The sequence below is a fragment of the Poecile atricapillus genome, chromosome 5 (assembly GCF_030490865.1).
Source record: "Poecile atricapillus isolate bPoeAtr1 chromosome 5, bPoeAtr1.hap1, whole genome shotgun sequence".
In the NCBI taxonomy this organism is placed as follows: Eukaryota; Metazoa; Chordata; class Aves; order Passeriformes; family Paridae; genus Poecile; species Poecile atricapillus.
The window spans coordinates 10,962,773-10,984,142 of record NC_081253.1 but is presented as its reverse complement, the minus strand read 5'-3'; the positions used below and the strand labels follow the sequence as shown (position 1 = coordinate 10,984,142).

At 41.2% G+C, this 21,370-nt stretch overlaps 1 protein-coding gene across 1 annotated transcript in view; it reads right to left on the bottom strand.

Moving 5' to 3' along the window:
- The window catches only part of SEMA5B (semaphorin 5B), a 266,477-nt gene that overhangs the window by 91,018 nt on the left and 154,089 nt on the right, over positions 1 to 21,370 (bottom strand). The window contains exon 6 of the mRNA XM_058840177.1: positions 12,094 to 12,139. Coding sequence (XP_058696160.1) covers positions 12,094 to 12,139 — 46 coding nt within the window. The remainder of the gene's footprint in view (positions 1 to 12,093; positions 12,140 to 21,370) is intronic.

Sequence of the window (21,370 nt, the reverse complement as noted above, 5' to 3'; positions counted from 1 at the left end):
GATATTTGCAATATCAGGGAGTTTACATTGTGCACAGGAAAGTGTGGTGTAAGGTTCCCTGGAAGGTTTGTTGGCAACACACATAGATTGTGACGTTTAGACTCTGGCTTCTATGGGGTTTGGTGCTCAGCAGCACAAACTGTCAGAAAAAGGCCATTTTTGATAAATCACTAATAACTAAGAATAAGTAAGACCTTCCAGAAATTACCAGGCTGGGCTGGAAGAGAAAGTCCTCCATGTTTCATAAACAACTTAGCTACATTGCACATTACATCTCTGCTTTCCTCCACCAGGTGCCTAACACTCTTGATAAGCTAATTACAGCCTTCTGCTTATTTCATGTCAAGCTTAACTCCCAGTCTGAGCCTAGCCTGCAGTTCTGGCATGTATTTTCCTTAATCTAAGACCATCTGTGCTCCATCAGAAAGGAACACTTTAATACAGAGAAAGTGAAGAACCAAAAGAGTAGAATTCCCTGCCTCCAACTCTTCTCCCCAGCATTTGAAATTAAGTGAGAAGCCAACATCCATCCAGTCCTAAATACTCTGGAAGGCTCAGAGGAGGCTACACTTATCCACCAATGCAGCAATACTTTTCAGTGGTCAGCGAGAACAAGCCAAAAAGGACCTGAATCTCTCAATTTCTTCATATCAAGATCTTCATAATTCAAATACCACCACATCCCCAGCAACATATGCAGTAGATGAGTCCAGCACTTGATCAGTGTAAATCAAATACTTGTCTCAGAGAAGAACAAGGAGTCAGTTTCGGGAAAAAAAAGCAATGGAGTTGATTTATCAAGACTCCAAGTGATATTTCTTATGTCTATTTTTTATTGGAAGTGCGCTACAATTTAAATCAAAACTGGACTGCAGTGTTAGGGATGATGGCTCTCTGCCACTCCTGTACCACCACCAAAACTTCAAGTGTTTCTAAGCCCTACTGTCCCCTCGCTGCCCAGCCCAGCTGGGTACAGCCCCCGCCTGCTGCCACTGCCAGCAGCCAGAACCTGACCACTGTGCACGGCATTGATCCACCCATCTTCCTCCTCAGGCTGGGAAACAGATGCCTTCAGACTCCCTGCTTGGTCTGTCACAGTTTGCCTTGCTTCTGCCTCCTCTTTTCCAACACCAGACGTCAGCACCTGATGCTATAGTAAGCTCTGCCAAGTTTCATCTCAACAAGGGATGTATTTGGTCCTTCTCCTGCAAAGATGGCTCTGGTGCAGTGTCTTTTATTCCTTCCTCCCAGATCCTCTGTTCTGTTCTCCAGTCTGCATTCTCCTGCCAACCTAGGATTTATTTTTCAATTTCCTTCAGCTTGAGTCCTGCCCTTACATTCCCACTTCCACCTGGCTCTTCCCCCACCTCCCCTCCAGCACATTTGCATTTGACCTCTGTGAAGGTCAAAGATTCCATAAATGAGTTTTGAGAATATGCCTTATAATTAAGATGAGGGAATACAAAATTATTCTACAACACGATTAATGCAGCATACTACCTTGTGCTTCTTCCACCTGATTCCTTTCTGGTGGTTTTCAAAGCTTTTACATTTATCTTCAATTGAAAAAAAAAATCTTCTTTGCCTTGTTCTTAAATCCTCTATAACTGATCTCACAGCAAAAGCTACTAAATTTGTAACAATTATATTAGCCACATACATTTTTTTTCTCCTGTCACTGTGTTTACCACTATTATATTTATGAAGCATTGATCATTCCTTTCTGCCCCATGTATCAAAATTCTCTTAGGCAACTGCAGTTTGTCTCTTAATATTCCCAGGCTAAGTTAGAATTTTCTTTTTTTTTCCACATTCTTAATAAAGTTTAAATCACTTCTCTCTGGGTGACCTTGCAGCCTATTCAAATGGCTGCAGCCCTGTTAGCCCTTTTTCCTTAGTTATAAGGAAATAAAAGACTCTTTTTCTAAAACCTCAAAACCTTGCTTTGTCTTCTGTCTTAAGTGAATAATTAATAATTAAAGCAGTGTATAGAATTCTTGACAGCAAAGCATTTCTGACAAAAACATATTTTTATTAACTGTCCCCCACATTCCTTCCAAGCTGTTATCTTTTTTACACAAATTTGCAGGTTTATTCATATTCTAAGTATTTTTAGCTGAAGGATACATTTGTATAGCATTCTTCCCTTAGCAGACCCCAACTATTCTATTTTTACATTCACAATGTTTAGAAAACAAGTAGTAAAAAAGGGCTCCATTTTAAACACATGGACATGCTGCAATTGCCTAATTGCTTACCTAAAAAGCAGAGGTGAAGATAACAACTGCTTAATACTACATCTACTATGAATCAGAACACTACAATTTTGTAGGCTCGCAGTTATGGCAAATCTCCTATATTTACAAGTGCATGGAATCACATATTACATGTAGATCTTAAACAAAAAGACACATATTTCAGAGCATTTCAAAAGGACAAAGTGTCATTATCTCAGCTTCACATCTGGAGAAAGGAAAGCTCAGACTAAGGATAGCTGGAATTGCCTCTTCACAGCTGTCTGTAAACGAAGCAGCCAGCCCTTGCTATCCAAGCGCTCCTTTCAGAGAATGGAGAAAAAGATGTCATTTTTCTGCATATGCTCTTCCCCCGACTCACCATGCTTCGTATCCACAGTCTCAGAATAGTCTCTACCTGGTCATGTTAGTGATAAAAATGTAACAGCTACCTATCACCATGGTGTGGTGTCTTCTAGATGAAATAAGCATTTCAGTGACAGTAGAATAACTTAAGATCATTGTTCCTATGAACTGCTCAAGCTGCAGTGGCACCCAGCAACTCATTTATGCCGCACAGCCACATTCCCTCACCCTCCTCTTGTGAAGTAACCCACCTTTCTTTCCCCATTGCCCACCCAGTAGCAGGCAACTCACAGCAGCTATTGCCTGATCTTGTTCCGCTGAAGGTTTGCTGCTGATCCTCCTACAGCCCTGAAGAAAGGAAGCAAACTTGCCAACCTTCTTCAGTCAGGGTGGCTGGAGATGCCACAGGCATAGTCAAGGTTGTGCCCATTTACCCATCTGACCTCTTAAGAGTGTGGCTTGGGCTCTCCTTGAGCTCAGCCTGGGGAAGGCAAGTGAAACCTTGGAGGCCAAAGCTCTTCGAGGCTTTCAGAGGACTCAGGGATTCAGCTGCACCTGCCATGCTGAGACAGGATCAATATCCTGTGGGAGTGATGAGCAAACTGTTCCCATCTCAGCTCCCCAGCTCTGGGTGTCTGGAAACAGCTGTGCAGGCCACGTCTGTGACTGCTCCATAGCTCCAATAATCCCCTCCTATTAGTCATTCAGAGCTGCTGCGCTTAAAAGAAGCTGTAAAACACACATCAGCTAAACTGTTACTAATAGAGAAAAGCAGGATTATTTACCTAGGGAAAAAAATACACACAGTAATATGAAATGTTTACTATAATTTTTTTTTTTTTCTTTTTTGCAAAGAGCTCAACAGTTGGTTTTAGAGGAAATGTAAGGTCATTTGTGGGCCCTTGAGAGATGCAAATCAATAAATGGTGATTTTTTTAATGCTCTCATTATAAATGACTGGATGCTAACAGGGTCAAACTTAATCCTGTGCAGAGAGCCAGTGCAAGGGATATGAATCATTTAGATCTCTCTTAAGCTCTGCTTTGAGAACAAAATCTAGATATTCCTCTGTATTCTCAGTCATGCTGGTTTTGGCTTTTTTTGTTGTTTTTTTTTTTTCCAATAACTGGCCCATGTACTCCATTGTACATCTTGTAAAGGTGCCCAATGTGCTTCTTTGTGTTTTCAAGTTTCCCTTACTTCTGACTTCCGAGAGTGTGCAGCTCAGCTGCCACGCCAGGGATGGGTCAGGATGCCGCGTCCCAGGCAGGAGGAGCCCTGCGCTGTGCCCGCAGAGCCGTGCCCACAGAGCTCAGCCCGCAGATCTGTGCCCGCAGTGCTCAGCCCGCAGAGCCGTGCCCTCAGCGCTCAGCCCGCAGAGCTCAGCCCGCAGATCTGTGCCCACAGAGCTCAGCCCGCAGAGCCGTGCCCTCAGCGCTCAGCCCGCAGAGCCGTGCCCTCAGCGCTCAGCCCTCAGATCTGTGCCCTCAGCACTCAGCCCGCAGATCTGTGCCCGCAGAGCTGTGCCCTCAGCGCTCAGCCCGCAGCGCTCAGCCCGCAGAGCCGTGCCCGCAGAGCTCAGCCCGCAGAGCTGTGCCCTCAGTGCTCAGCCCGCAGAGCTCAGCCCTCAGCGCTCAGCCCGCAGAGCTGTGCCCGCAGCGCAGAGCAGCAGCAGCCCAAGCGCCGGCTCAGCAGGATGCGGGACCTCAGCCGGGACCCACGGGCGGGCAGCTCCCACGCCACAAACCCCGGCTTGCTGAGAGGGGAGAGCCGGGAGGCACCTCCTGGTCCCCAGGACAGGGTGCAGCAGGAGCTGGCTGTGCTCGCCTGTGGAGCTCAATAGGTCACTGCTCCCAAAGGACTGTGCTCAGTTAAGGTGCACATTAAACCCATCCTGTACTGGAACCCTCATTAACGATCGTGTCACAGAGCCTTAATTGCGACAGGAGGAATTTGGAAATGCGTTCCGTGCCTTGCAGTACACCAGCCTTTACAGATAGCAAATAAACCACTCCTGTGCATAAAAAATATCCCACATACCTAAAGTAATACGAATTTTAAAAGCATATTTTTGTATAAATCTCATTTTGTATAAATGTTGGCTTAGGTGAGGTGTTGCCTACAACAAGACGCTGATTTGCCTCTCAGAACATCTGCAGCATTTTGACAGCAGCCACAGATGAGTGAGCTTGTCAGAGCAGGGGACAGCCATAAGCCCATGCAGAGCCCCCAGAGCCTTCTGGAGTGGGAAGCAGCCCACAGAGAAAAAGGGCTAAACGTGCAAACCAAAATATATTTTGCAGTGATAAAGAAGTAACATTGGTGACAGGAAATGAGAAGTTCAAGGAATTTATTTTTCTTTTGATTTTAATTTTTTTCTCTTCCCTTTCTAAAGTATGTCTAATGGTCCTGACTGTAAGTTGCAAGAAATAAGAGCATTAGTCTTCATTCCCTACACATAAAATGCCTGACAGAGTTTTATCAAATAAAGAGTCCAATATGCTACTGTTATCACTAAGTGACTTCAGCAGCTAATTAAATTCTCAGTTTCTAAATCCTGCTCATAATGTCCGCTGACAAAGACCAAAACCCCTGTAGTAATTTTGGCTTTTAGGTGAGGTGAGGCTGGGCAGGAGGAAATGACAACTAACAAATTACCCAGGGAAGCAGGCTGGCAATCCACAACTGACATCCATCATGTAAACCTCACTTTACTGTGCAAGCAGAACAGGGTAGTTCCCCTCTGGATGCAAATCATCTCCGTGGCCTTCACTAACTCCAGGAAGGCTGCCTTGCTTAAAGTACAAATCCAAACAGGTGCAGTTCCTGGATGTCCTCTACAGGGCTGCTATACCCTATGTGTATGATCTTCCCATATATGGGTACATATATAAAAATATATATGTAAATATATATATAAGAACTTCCTATACCATGCCTAAATAGTCACTTTAGAGAGCAATTAAATTGATCATAACTAGACAGTAGATTCTGAGCCAGTTTAGCAGGCCTATGAATGTGCATACTGAAACATTTTTACTCACTAGAGCATGCAGTATGTTCTTAACTCAGAGAATTCTCAAAGGAAAACTGGCATTTATTTAAAGCTAAACTTGGGCTTAAAAGCTTTGCTGGTTATAAATGGACCCATGAGCTGGATTCTCTCAGACAGAGGGGATGTTGTGTTCTGAAATCACTCAACACTATGGACTGTGAGAAGAGATTTGCTTTCTCTGCTCTCTGAATTTCAGCTGATGAATAACATCAGCAGTTTGGTTCCCAACTCAGATACTGGAGCCCGTCACAGAGTTCAGTTCCCTGCAGTGAGGAGCTGGAGAAGTGTGTCCTTGAAGGATGAGGTGTGGCCTTCAGACACGGTGACCTCCAATCTGACATGCATTATTTTTGTCCCTCATCTCTCACTTCACATAGAAATGTCTCTCTTACATAAGTCTTGGGAATTACGACTTCCACCTGAAAGCTGCAATCTAGCTCCTGACCAGTCGTTTTAAGCAAGGGAATATTCAGAGAGTAGATTTTATTTGGGGACCTGAAACCATAAGAATAAATAGCCGAATTTACCAGAAAGTTTTTCCAGCCAATATAAGCTTTACTATGGAATAGCTTTAAACCTCTAGGCTGAGAGTGAGAGGTTTTAGGTGCAGCTTTGGAAGGTGATTTATGAATAGATTTATATGTTAATCTGTTAATAAAAAATGTTTCATACTGATAAAATATGTGACAACCAGGACTCAGCTATGAGCCACATATTAAAGACTGCATCTGCTCTAGTAGAGGTCTTTTGATTATGTTTTTAAATGAGGGAACTGCACTGGCCTGAAAATAAAGAAATAAACGTATCTAGAAATATGTGCCGCATAATTCAAACGCGTATCTGGGAATCTGCAAGAAACAAATAATAAACTGTTTCTGAAAAGTGAAGCTTATTCCTGAACATTTCAAAATAGAGTTCCTGTCAGGCAACTCAATGGACATAAAGATAGAGTAAGAATACTTTGCCTTTCTCAAAATTACTTTCCAAACTGGATTTTAAATTGGATGATAATCTTCACATTCCAACTAGATTGAAGAAATAAACACCTTCAACAAAGTTGGGTCAGCCCAGCCTTGGGCTTGCACTGCATTATCAATGTCTAATTCTCTCATGATCTTTGAAAGAATATTTTGAAAAATAGGAGCAGCTCTGGCTCAAGGATGTTTCTGCAAGGAAATCTGAAATTCAATACTTTTACCTCTCTTTTACCGGCAAACCCCACAGTGCTTTGCAAAGGAATGCTACAGCCCTATTTCACATGTTAAACACCAGGCAGAAAAACTGGGCAGATTAACTTCATCTCAGGCATCCATGGACAGAGCCAGCAGCATGAATTTGGCCCTCCAAGCCCCATCTGGTGCATATCCAGCAACTCTCAGGGATGTTAGATTTATCTACCATTTGCAAGTTTTCTGATAAGTGCCAGGGCTTCATGAACATATTGTGAATCCTTAATATTTCTCAGTGAAGTATTTTCACCAGGAAAGATTACTTGAGTGACAATTTCTGCTGTAAACGATATTACTCACTGTTCTCTGTTGATTTTGTTTATCATATTTTATTCAACTACACAGAGAAAAACCAAGTTAAACTCTGCCACTTCTCCTCACACTTCTATACACTTACAGAGCATGTTTCTCATCAGCAGACATAAGTGTGGCACTACTGAGCCCTAAATAAGTAGAAAATAATGCATTTAATGCTTGGTTTGATTCAGAGTGCTAAAGACAAAACCTGTTCCATTTGTTTCTATGTGACATATTGAGGACTGATAGGCAAGTTTTATTATTATTAACTACACTTTGTTGATACATGCTGTTGATTTACCAGTGATTATGCTACAGTTAAAGATCCCTTCAGGGAGTAGCAGGGAGGGAAGTGTGCAGTTTAAGCAGCTGTGCAGTTTAAGAGCTTCATCTCTGTAGCAGGGATGTTGCTGCTTCTTAGATGGAGGGAAGAAAAACTGGAGTAAAACCATCCTTATCAGAAATGCACTGGATAGATGGCTGCAGTTTATCTGCTACAGGACACTATGGAAATGTTTTGTCTCTATTTCAGGTTTGAAAAAATGCTTATTCCAAAACCCCAACAATATCAGCAGAAAGAAATTTATTTCAGTAAGGTTCAGATCATTATTTAAGAGCTGATACTGCCTCAGTTTCAGGATTAAAGTATACTTTAATCTTGGTTTTAAGACTTATGCCTCAGTGGGACTGAGAGGTTCATCAAGTTTTGCCCTAGGGACTGGGTAGCACTATGCAAAGTGACCCTGTGAATATAGGGGATCATATTTAGAAATGTGGAGCCAAATTTCGGAAGCAAATGAAATTGTGTGCTCTGTGGCATTTTTGTGTTTTGCAGTGGGGTACCAGTAGATCTGTAATTGTAGACCTAGGTGGAACTGGGCAGTGTGGAACTCCACAGGCAATCCTTCCTAATTCAGGTTTATGACTACTGGGAAACTCACATACTCTCTCTCTGCATTTAATCCACACTTCCATTTTTGTCTTTAAGAAAAAAATATTTTGATAAAGCATATTTTGATCTCAATTTTTTTTCTTTCTTAGGTGAAATAACTTATGTCTTCCTAACAGTTTTGCAATGGGTGCACTTATTTATTCTTTCACAATCTGCTAAAATACAGTACAAACTCCTAAAGTATTTTAAATACTTAAATACTTAAAATACTATTAGCCTGACATACCAGCACACAAACTTCACAGGGCTGCTTAAAAACTTTTTTTAGAAGAGATCTTCCATCAAAACAAACAATTGAAAACAAAATATTTTATGAAATTCTAACATTTTCTATTACACTTACCAGATGAGAGTCCAGAAGGACACCTTAGATCCACAGAAAAGGGAAAAGAAAAGGAAAAGAAGAAAGAGGAAAGGAAAATGAAAAGGAAAGGGAAAGAGGAAGAGAAAGGGAAAGGGGGAAAAGGATGCCCCAAACAAACAAGGACAATTGTTTGAGACGACAGAAATGCACACTTAAATGCACTTTTTTGATGTTTCAGAAAAAAACTTGACCCAGAGTACTTTCATGCCAATTAACCACGTCTATCTCATTCTCCTTCAGATTTTACAAAAATGTCAGAGAGGCTTGTTGTCATCTCAGTGCAAAAAGGTTGGAAATCTTTTTATCTCAAATAGGTTGGAAAAGTAATTTCCTACTCAGTTTAAATGAGAACTAAGAATCCAGGTAAAATCACAGTGAGCAGGGGGTAAGCACTGTACTGTGATTTATGAAATGCCAGCCAAATAGCCTGCTTTTAATACACACCCCAGAATAGCATTCCTTGCTAAGAAATCCCAATCAGTATTGTGAATTTTAAAAAATTTTTCTTAAAGGCTTATGTTTTTAAAATGACCCTTCCACCTACTCTATTAATTACCAAATCCAGTATAAAACTGACTTTTCTATGGCTTCACAATGAAAGCTGCAGATTAGGAGCTAGCCTTATTTCAGATCCATGTACAAATTGAACAGCATGCTCTCCAAATGCACATAATGTAAAAGAAGTGTTCTATAAAGTGTCTAATGAGAGTTTACAATACATATAAGACAATCATTTAAAGACAGACATGAAACAGAGATTTTGTTTACAATACATATAAGACAATCATTTAAAGACAGACATGAAACAGAGATTTTGTTTAAAAGAGATGCTAAAGATTTAAGGAAGAGTATCCATTTCAAAACTGTGCTTCTTGACTGTGCAAGAATTTGAACGCCACATGCCAAAGTTTTCAATATTAAGTGCTTTTGGATACCCCATGCTAAGGCACTGATTTTCAGTAATTCTTTAATAAGGTGCTTCAATTTTGGCAATAAAAAGAGGTAGATAAAATCACAAAATATCTGGGCCATAACTTCCTTATGGATATTGAAGATCAGCCGAAGATGTTTTTCAGAAAAGCATTAACCACCACCAAAGGTCCCATGCAACTAAAACTCATTTGGTGAAAAGCTTCACAGGTTCCAAAAGGAATTTCTGAAACATGGTTTGGAAACAAAGAGAGGAGGAAAAATCTCTGAGAAGTTGGGACATTTGGTTCTGTGAAGCAGGAAATGAGCTTGTTCTGCGTCACTTTTTGCTCCACTCCACTCACTAGCACTCCTGTGAAGGATTAGTACCTTGGAGAAACAACCTCAGCAGAACCAACAGAAAATTCTAAGTGTGGAGGAAGCATCAACACATGGTAGAGCTGATGAGAGATAAGAAAGGAAAAGAATTGACCCCTTATTATAATGGGGCCCAAGAGCTGACACATCCCAAAATCGATCTCTCTTCCTTCACTCCCCTGAAATTAAAATTATAAGGGGTAATGCTGTCTTTTTTACACAATTCTTAACCAATAACTTCCCAGTTAATACTAAATTTTGTCTTTTAGTTTATTGCAATTCCAAGACAGTAACTTCCTATCTATACTATGTGGCATGCCTCTTTCCCACAGGAACCTTGCAGCCTCAGGATACAGCACAAGAACACTTGAGAAAAAACAGCTTTATACTTCATCGAACCATGCTTAGAGGGGTACATTCCTCTCACTGCCAGGCTTTGTCCCACAGCCAACATATCCTGATGTCTCCATAGACCATGCTCCTCATGTTTCTGCCCTCACCTCATGGAAGTATGAATGCAAGGGAGCAGATATCTGTCAGCACAAACCTGCACTGTGAAGTAGATTTAGCACCACTGGCAGGATGACAATGAAGTTGCATGAGCAGAAATAAATCAGAATACAATCTTAAGATGAAAAACTATCTGGATTCAGGCCTGGCAAGATCCACACTGTATTTTATTTACAAGCAAAGAGGAGATACAAAATAATGCAAATTAACATTGTGATTATTTCTTGAACTACACTCTCACCTTTGTAGAACTAAATGCAAGTTTCTTACATTTCTTGCCTCACTTTCTGATCTGACCTTTAAAATGATGCACAGAGAAGGGAAGGTGGTGCCTTTAAACTGCATCAAGAGCTTTATGGAGACAAGCCAAGCAGCTACTTAGGCAACCATTAGGTCGGGAAACAATCACTTCCATCATTCCCAACACGTGTGTCAACATAATTCCATGCTCTCTTTGTCATGCAAAAAGTCTTGGCAAAGTAACCGGATACACCCAGAAAGCAGGAGCGAACTAAGCTCATTATGTTAACCGGAGATCCCACAGCAACCTCCAGTGCCATAGAAGGAGACTTCCCATGTTTTGCAGTGCAGAAAAGGAAACTCACTGCACTGAGGAGGGCCAAGCCTGGCTTCAGGAGTGCATGAGGGAGATTCACAACTGGGTTTTGCTGAAGGGGATCCCTGACAAGCACCATAGGATGTGTCAAGCAGTGTGATAACAGGCTTTGCAGAAGGTATGACACCTCTCATAACTACGGAGACTTCCCTCTCCTGTGTCATTGGAAACCTTCCAGCCATGCTAATATGGCTGTGCAAAAGGGAAGTCACTGCCAAATGGGAGTAGCAGCTTCTCTAACTCTTTATTGTTGTCATTGGTAACTTGGGACTTTGTTCTCCTTTTAAAGGAAGATTCAATGCATTTTACAACCATTAAACATCTTTTCTTCTCTCCAGCTATACTTGTAACTCTTACTAACAGCAGAAGGCTTGTGCCCTTCAGAATGGCTGGCAATACTACTCTAACGGCTTCTTTGTGTGGTCAGGTACAGGAGCAAGGCCTCTTAGTCTGTCTGAAAAAATGCTGAATACTTCTTTGGTGATCTAGCAACTATAGAAGATGGTAAGTATAAGTGCATAAGTGTTAATTTATTTCAAGATAAACAGCTGACATTTTCATTAAAAATTTTGCTGCATCCTTCAATTCCAGATTCAGTACAGTGAGAGTAGTCATAATTGTGCTGGATTATTTTCAAGCCCTTTCAAACTTCAGCTGCTTTACCTTGGTAAAGAAATGGTAACACACATTTTCAACCCCTTTTGCCTCTTGAATGCTTGCAAGTCCAATCATGGTCTTAGTAATGCATTCAGCAAAACACAGCTCCACAACAATCCATGTTCACAAAGGCCTACAAAGGCTAAAATGAGGAAGGATGAGAATAGTAAAACCTTCTCCAGCAGGTTGCTGACATCTCTAAAGAAAGCCAAGGATTTCTATTGATTGTTGCGTTTAAGCCTGTATCAGTTACACTACGTGCTTTCTTCCTTAAGATGCCATTACCACCCAAACACTTGAGAATCAAAACCAGAGAGCACCATCCAAGTGGGCAAGTGTAGCAGATCCCTTCCCCCAGCATTATCACTGGAGTGGGAATAAGCATTTGGTTCTGATTTTGTCTTCTCCCTCAGCTCCACCACTTTGGGCAAATTTACACTATACAGGATTCTGAAAATGTACACCAAATATTACAGAACTTTCATTAACAAGTCAAATAAAATAAGAGAGTAAAAAGTGAACATACCTGAATAAGAGAAACGTTGTGTAGACTAAGTCTGAAGAGGTAGTTCCTGCATGAACAAGCAGAAAAATTACAAACTATTAGGCTTCCAAGGAAGGAAGGGAAAAGTTATTAAAGCAAGTAATAGTTTTTGGTCATTCACGTCTACAAACAAAAGGTTTTCCTGGGCTCCTCTCCACAGAATACAAAAGCAGTTATATGTCTGTTCACTGACTTGTTCATCAGTATCTTAGTGAACCTGGCAGCTAAGCTCTGAGCAGGTCCTGGTATTAAATACTCCAGAATCCATAATGAAGAACCACAATGAAATCCCCACCACAAAGGGCCATTTGCAACCTCTCAACAGGCATTAGTTGAAGTCCGTATGGGCTGCAGTCATGTTTTTCACTGAATTCTGAGAAAACTGGGATTGGACAGAAGCCAGCTGGAGCAGAGCTGACTTCCTAGTATGCTCCCCAAACCTATTCTTGTGGGAATTCCCATTCAGGACTTCATGGAAGAGAAGAGAGCAGATACTTCTCAGTGGAATCTCTCTGCACAGAAAATCAGCAGGGAAATCAAGGCAGTGACTGCAGATATTCCCAATCCTCCTGTCATCGTCTCTTCACAGACAAAACAAGGGAATTCCTGACAGAAGTCACTGTAGCATGAGATACCACATATCAGCTGAGCTCCTGTCATCCTTCTGAATGTTCATAGCCCATCACAAATAGGAGGCAACACATACTTGCATAAACATCTATAGATAAGGCTTAGTTAACAAGATTTATCTCACATTTTTGCTTGCTAAGACCATGCAGTCCAGGAATCAGCTGAGATATTAAGCCATACAGACTGGATTGTGTGCTTGATGCTTTTGGCCACATCTAATTTTTGTTTTTTCGCATCCCATCTGTCACAAGGTCTAAAGAGTTGTGATCCTTTTCCAACATCACTGACACCAGTCTCCCAGAGAATACACATTTATATCATGCAAGGTGAATTGAACTATACTACTGGAAGTAGCTCTGTTTAAGTGGTAGAAAGTGCAGTTTTGATGATACAAGTTCATCTGCTCTAGAAATGCCAGTATACACACATTCCCCCACCTAGTGAAAATGCAAGTTCCAGTCCTAGGTCAGTTACCCCAGAGGAAGGAGTCTATAGTGATGAAAAGGTTCTAAGCACTCTTCTGAGGAGCCTTCTTTAGGACCAGTACAGCAGCACACCCTGACCAGGCAAAGAAAGTAATTCAAATTTTGATAGTGAGAGATTCATATTGGGTCACAATGACCATGACAAGGCTTGAGCAATTTTTCCTTCTGTTAGGTATCACTTGTGTATCATCTAAGGCATAAGAACAGAGTTGCCTGTGTACTTGGTCCCAGTTCTATAAATAAATCAAAAGCTTTCAAATGCTGCTGACTGTTAATAAAGAAGGATGGGGACAAGGATGATGGGGAACTTGGGAAGTCAAACTCCTCATAACAAATCTTCAGCTGATATAGCTGTGACTTGCTCTTGACTTGCACCATTGTATTCTGTACTGGCACTGGTTACCCAGAGAAGAATGAGATCCATAGCAATATCTGAAGAAGATATATCAGTGATTATTGTACCTCCTATAAGTACACAGAGAAGTATACAGACACACACACACACAGATCTCCATCCTCTCTCCTAGTCCTGAAGTCACTGAAGATCCAGAAGTTCTTTTGTACAGTCTGAAACCCTATTGTGTTTCAAAGGGCTGCATAATTTCCCCCCCAAAAAATTGTTAACTCTTTAGCATCAGCATCAGACTTAAATAAAGGTGCATGCAGCAGGCCAGAAGCACTAAGCTACACACAGCTAAAATTTCACAATGAAGCTAAATTCTCATCCAGTGATGGATCTGACTGCTCCCTTAGAACACCACATAGATACTCACACCAAAGTATTAATGCAACTCCAGGACATGAGATATCATGGAATAAGCCTTCTGCTGGGGAAGGCGTGCAATCTTACAATACCCTCAGGAAAAAAAAATTCTCATAACGAGGGACTTGAAGTTTCTCTCCTGTTGTTAAGCATGCTATTTAAATGCATTGATTTTGGAAGTCTTATAATGCAGATTTCAGCTCCTTGTTCTAGGTTTGCAAAAAGCTGGACAGTTTGACTAGGTAATAAGTTTTAATATTAGGGTTTGTTTTTTTGAGGTTTTTTTTTTCCCTGATAGCACTGCAGAGCAAATTCAACCAAAAATATCTTTAATGAAAGAGACATATCCAAAGGACACAATTTTCATTGCACTCAGCCAAAACAGATGCAGACAGGGAGTGTCCATTTCAATAAAGCCAGTCTGTTCTCTCAGTGACTGCTACGTAGGACAAAGCCACTCGGGTGGCTGAGACCTAAACCAGGCAGGAACATAGTGCTAATGTGAATACCACAACAATCTTCCAAAACTAACTAACCTTAGCTCTCTAAGTCTGACCTTGGGGCTTTCTTATATAAAACAGAGTTTCCCTATGTTTTTATCAGCTTGTCTTACCTGGTGTCTGTACAGGCACTGACAATTTATTTTTGTTTATTTGTTTGATCCTTCTCACATCTTTCCAGCAGCAATACAAACACTTACAGGCAAACCAGGCTGTCAGACACCTCCCAACTCCAGCTGACCTGCCCAGATAGAACTGATTAATCCTTAATTAAAAACATGCTCTTTTAACCATACTTGTTCTGTAAATCTGTACAAGGAGTAAAACGCCAAAGGGAAACATCTGCTGAATCAGACAGTGCCATTCTTATGAATTACATTTTAACTGCAGTTTCAGTCCAAGAATGAGCAAGGTCTCTGAATGACAGGCATGGTTTATTGTAGCTAGAATTGCCCCATTTGTGTCCTTTTTTTCTGCTTGTATTTGAAGTTATGTCTGTTTAATATCTTGCTGAACCATAATTTAGAGCAGCTAAAGGAGTATGAGTAAGAAGTATATAAGAACATTGAGATCTCCACATGAATGCACGAGGTACCTTCTTGGTCTTTTTTTTCTGTCTCGTTTTCTGTCTTTTTCTTTCCTTCCCATCTTCTCTTGTAAGTGAATTCTGGTTAATTCCTTTCTCTCCTAAATTAAACCAAACAGACTAGGCCAGAAGAGCAATTGCCTGGTGCAGCCAGGATATTCTAATATCTAGAATACCTACCCTAAATATTCTAATACCTAGAATACCTACCCTTCCTCTCTATGAAAGGCTGGTGCACAAATCTGGAGGCATAGGACAACCTTCTTAATTGCTATCCTAAAAGCTCACACAACTTCACAGTATTAAACCCAAGCTTTGTTTACCCCAGCTTTGGCTGCATTTCAGCCATCTCCAGAGCAAGTGCTACACTCCTCTGAGTACTCTGGGGCAAATGACATTATTCCTCACACTACTAATTATTATTACAACTAACCTTTTTTTCCATAAACATCAGTGCCTTTCTGAAAATGCCCATGTGAAACAGTAATGCCTTGAAATCTCAGGCAAGGCTTTGGTTTTGTTGCATTAAGACACAGAGTGGGTTGATGATAGTTCCTCTGGAGACTGATTCCCAGGCAATGCCTTTTCAAACAACCTGAGGGCAGATCCTCTCTCTATCATCTCTGATTGCAGTGGGATATTATTCCCCAGCTCAGATATACAAAGTTAGCTGCTGTCCAGCTCTATAAAATCTAGGTTTAAAGAATTTGGCATCTGAATATATACAGAAGAGAGAAAAAGATGCATCATTCTCAGTTAAATTTAAAGCACAGATTGAGCAATTTAGCCAATATCACAGAAGATATCTGCAGCACAGCCAGGAGATGATCTCCTGGACCATTAGCTTATGCCCTAGTTAGGAGAATAACTTGCACCCAAAGTTGGGGCACAGTATGTAAATCTGTGCTGAAATGTCATTTACACTCATGAGTAGATGCTGAATTACTTTCTTAACTGGGAACTCTATCCTGTGTGCATATGAGCAGAGTCAAGCTGCAGCAGAAATCCTTTAAATGAAAGTATTTGATAATTGGCTTCATAATTTGTATTTGGCTGCTTGTAAAATGATTAGGTGCTCACTGTGCCTGGTACCACAAAACACGAATAACAGAGAGCAAGAGGGCAGCTGAGATGTGATTTAGGAAAGGGTATGGAAGAAGATACCGACCTAAATCTGTTTGCCTTGACACATCCAAGTCAAATCTGCTATAAAGTATTTATTTCATGTAGCCACTAGGATATTGGGTAAACTTTGTAACATGGTGCCAGTGCACTTGTTCACACATTTTCTGGCCTTGAAACCATTTACTTCTAAGGCAGAGCGCTCTGGCTATGACACCACTGAGCAATAGAGATACAAGACAAACTCAAGCCTTTCCATTGGGAAGCCACATAAGAGCAGTGCCTGAACAATAACAGAGACCCTTTGTCTTAGGAGCTCTGAAACCATAAGCATTGCAACATGCTTCAGTCACTCATTCAGGCCTCCTTCTCAGTGCCTCTTTTCAGGCACCACATCTGTCATCACTGGCTGATTAAAGGTGCTTCCTCCTAATTAAGAGAGAGCAGCTATTCAGTTCTGCAATGGTAGATCAGGAGGAACATCACTGCAGTTGATGGACTGATCATGTACAAATAAAAGGCCATAATATATATATATATAATTGTAATATAAAAAGGCTATCCTAGCTTCAGACTTTTTTTGCTATTTAAATGAGTGAGGCTTGCTCACATTTCCTATCTCCTCACACATCAAGTAGGTATGAAAACCTCTCTATATTTCAGAATAAACCCCGCTATCAAATTTAGAGCCACGAGAGCCCACATGCTGACCACTACCAGAACCTCTCAAGACTTGGACGTACACACAAAAACCAACAATAAAAAAAATGCCTTAACTCAGCTGACCTCTATCATTACATGTTACAGCTGCTCATTTTGCTGCTACTTCCTTGTACCTTATTATAGGTGTGAGAGGTTCCCCCCTCCCTCCTTACAGGGCAGGCTGTCTTAAGCTCTCTCTCTTTCTAGGCAATTACTCTACAACTAGAAACAAAGCCAACAGAAGCTGATAATAATGTTTGATCATGCATAAAAAGTACACATTGAGAGAATGTTGTGGTTTAACCCCAGCTAAGTACCATGCAACCACTCGCTCACTCCCACCCTCCACAGTGGGATTGGCAGGATAGGGAAAACACACAGGCTGAGATAAGAACTATTTAATAATTGAAACAAAGTCAATTATTGTTATTGTTGTAATAATAATAATAATAATAATAATAATAATGATGATGATGATGATGATGATGATGATGCCCAAATGACACAGGTGCTGCACAACAAAATTGCCAACTCCCGCCAGCAGCAATTGGCCCCTCCTGGCCAATTGTCCCCAGTCAATTGTCCACAGTTAATGTACTCAAGTGTGATGTTCCAGGATATGGGATGTCCTTATATCCTTAGTAGTTCAGGCCAGCTATGCTGGCCACCCTCCTGGCTTCTTGTACATCTGCTCCCTGGCAGAGCATGGGAAACTTCAAAGTCCTTGACTTAGCATAAGCATTGTTTAGCAAAAACTGTAACATCAGTGTCTTATCAACATTATTTTTATACTGAATCCAAGCCACAGCCCTGTACCAACTATGAAGAAGAAAATTAATTATATTCCAACCAAAACCAGGACAGGGAAAGTTGAAGAGAACTGAGTGAAGAGTTACTATCCCTTTTGGGGACTAATATTGCACTGCTCCAATCATGCAACACAGCCTGGGTGAGGTACTGGAGCCTCAGATAGGCTCATTGTGCTCTGGGAAGAGGTTCCTTGTGAAAATAAAATAAAATAAAATAAAATAAAATAAAATAAAATAAAATAAAATAAAATAAAATAAAATAAAATAAAATAAAATAAAATAAAATAAAATAAAATAAAATAAAATAAAATAAAATAAAATAAAATAAAATAAAATAAAATAAAATAAAATAAAATAAAATAAAAATTTCAGTAGAGAAATGCTTCCTAATGATGTCCAGTCAGTACCTTCTCTGTCCCACTTTCTAACCATTCCAATGCATCCTATTACTGGATGCCAGGAAGAAAAGATCTGCATTTCCCTCTCACTTCCCCTCCTCAGGGTGGGACTGTGCTGCAGTCTGGGTCCAGGTCTTCAAGAGGGTCTCACAACTGTCACCGAGTAGATAATAACAAAAATAATTAACAGAACAGAGTCCTTTGGGTGATATGAAACAAGACACAGAATTACGCATATGACAACTAATGCTCCCTTCTGGCACTCCTGGAAACCACATGCTGGGGCTGAGCCTCAGGCTAGGAGCCAGCAACTCCTGTCAGCTCTTCCTCTCTTTGCTCCTGGAGGCCTTAGATATACTTTGTACTTCCACACTACATGACAAACACAGCTTAGTCATGCTTCATGACTCCCTAGGAGCTGGCTAGTATCATTCCCCTTATACTAATGGAGAAAATGATCCAGAGAAAGGTTAAATGATCTTCTCCAAAGCACACAGCAAGCCAGTGATAGAATCAAGATCAGACCCCAGGGCTCTTGGCGACCAAATCTCATGCTAGATTAATGCACAGTGCCTCTATGCAGGTCCAGCTGTGGCTAAACTTTTCAGATGGTTATCCACATTTCAGAACCAGCCAACCATATGAAGAAACCCAGCTCCTGAAGGATGATTCTGGCCTTTGCTTTCAGAAGGAGTTAATTACATGACTGGTCCAGAGTGTGACATGACCATTTGCAAATGTTACTCCAGTGGTCCATTTGAAGTGCCTGGCAAACACTTGCTGGAGAAAAGGTGGAGGACCAGCAGCTACCCTACAAGCTGGATCCTTATTCACCAGTAATTTTGTTTCTATTGAAGAAAAACTTGTCCAATACATCATTCTTCCTCAAAAATCAATAGATGTACAACAGAGAACCATACTAAATGGCAGACAGTAATATGATGCAGTTGCTGTATGAAGAATTGCTTTTCCCAATGCAACTTTTCTCAGTTATAAATTCAGCCAGAGTTAGCGAAACATCTTAGAAGAGGATTCTTATGCAGGCAGCATATCATTCGTATTAAACAGCTTTCAAATTAAGCCAGGAGCTCAGCTACTGTTTCTGTGCTGCACTGAAGCCCAGTTAGTACTTCTCTGTGGAAACGAGGATGAAATTTCTCTGCATTGCATTCAGTGGAGAGCTACCATCAGCTTTAATGGCGCAGGGCATGTGGCACAGCTATGCTCCTCTTGATGTTGTATATTCAGGGCCAGCTCTAGGAAGAGTCAAAAGAGGCAGAAACAGCTTCAGAGCAGGCAGGACAACAGCAAAGCTGAGGCACACTTGGGCTATGCCAATACGCAGAAATCTGGATGGATGGATGCTGCTGGGGAAGGGAGAAGCAGAAAGGGGATTGGCCTTTAGATGGACACCTTGTCCCCTCTTCCATCAGTTTGCAAAGGGGATAGCAAGCTGGCTCTGATGGCTCTGGCCCTTCTCTCTCCCCAGGGCAGGAGAGGCAAAGCCTCACTGCAGAGTGATTCCAAGTATTGGGGGTTACAGTACTTGCTATGCTCCTGAGACACGTCAAAGAATGTGGATTGGGAATTTTTTTGTAATATTGTTTGAATATATTTATCAAAAGAGGGTCAGTTTCCCTTTTTGTTTTGTTTTGTTATATTTTCTTCCCTCTTTTTCACTAGATGAGTTTCTTTTGAACCTCAGGAATGAAAACTGAGGCAAATTTTCAAAACTCATGTGTGGGTTTGTTCTTATTTTCCTGGAAGAGTGACTCCATCTCTCAGACCATCACATATTATCCCACATGCCACCTCAAGTCTTTTTTGACATGTGGCTGACAGCTCCCCGTTCTTCTCTCATCCAGCTGCTGTCACAGAGCAGTTACAGCACCTTGATATGGCCCCGAGACACACAGGGACCTTTGCTCTCCTATTTGCCAATCACTTTCAGTAAGTCACAACATAAAATTCCTCTTCTGATGCACTGATTATTGTTCAAATCTTTCCTGGCAGCCTCCCTACCTGCCTACTTAGGCTGATAACATCCTCATTTCTCTGGATGTATTCAACACGACTTGTACGTAAATACTGAAAGACTTAGCTTGTGAGATTAAGTTGTTGCCCAATGATCCCTTCTCTTTGTTGGGTTTTTATACCTTTGCAGTGGCACAGAACAGTAGGCTTAGCACCTAAACATCTGGATATAATAAAGTGATATGCAAACCACTGTGGTGAGCTGTGCCATATAAAACTGACATTTCACTACCTTAACTAGAGCAAGAGAAAGTATTCTCAGTAATACAGAGGAAAACTACTCTGCAGCCCCATTCTGTGATGCTGTAAAACACATTATGTCCAAGTCTCCAAGGCTTTTGCCAAAGTATCCTGACCTTGTGTTTGCACCCATCCCACTCCCAAAAATACAGCCTTCAAACTTAATTATTCTCAGTGCTTTACTAAAGCAAGTGAGCCTCTCACGGGTGGCTGCTTTCATGATAGGGTACCACCAATTTTCATTTTATCTGGAATATGAGATATTTTTCTAGTGAGGCCTGCAATTTGCTGTGTAAAGATGCTTCCTATCAGTCTGTGCTGCACAAAGATTGCCTTTCACACAGCACTGGCTGTGCAGGCACTGGCTGTGAAAGTGCTCAGCCCCACAACAACGCTGATGTCACTTGCAGAAATGGATGGTGCTGCCCTGCAGGCAATTTGAAGGACCAACCGTTTTCCCTGCTGATGAAGATAACAGACCAGAGACTGCCACTGCCTCATCCTCTTCTCCATGTGCAGCATTAGTGTGCAAAACTGCCCCTTTGCCCTCCTATTGCTGCAGCTTCTTCTGCAAACTGATCCCTTCCAACAACCTGACACTGTTGCAGTACAGCATTTTATTTGATTTATTTATTCTGACTTAACAAAAAAACATGTTCTTTGCTTGAAAAAATTGCACAAATGTTAACAAAGAAAAAAAAATTACACTTTGAACAAAATTTGGGCCAAGTTCTAAACCTCCCAGAATCCCATAATTACAAAAACTGTCCTTGATCCTTTCCACACCTTTTTCCTTCCTCCCCAAGGGGTACAAGTCAGGGACAGCATAGATTCAGGGTATGCCAAATTCACACTGGTTGCAGACCAGCAGAGGAAAGCAAACCCTATAGGTAAAAGAAAAAGACACCCCAGTGAGGCTTCACCCTCCACACTTTGTACAAGGGCTGAGCTGACCTCACCTGGCAGAGTACCATTGAGGAAAATCTTCCT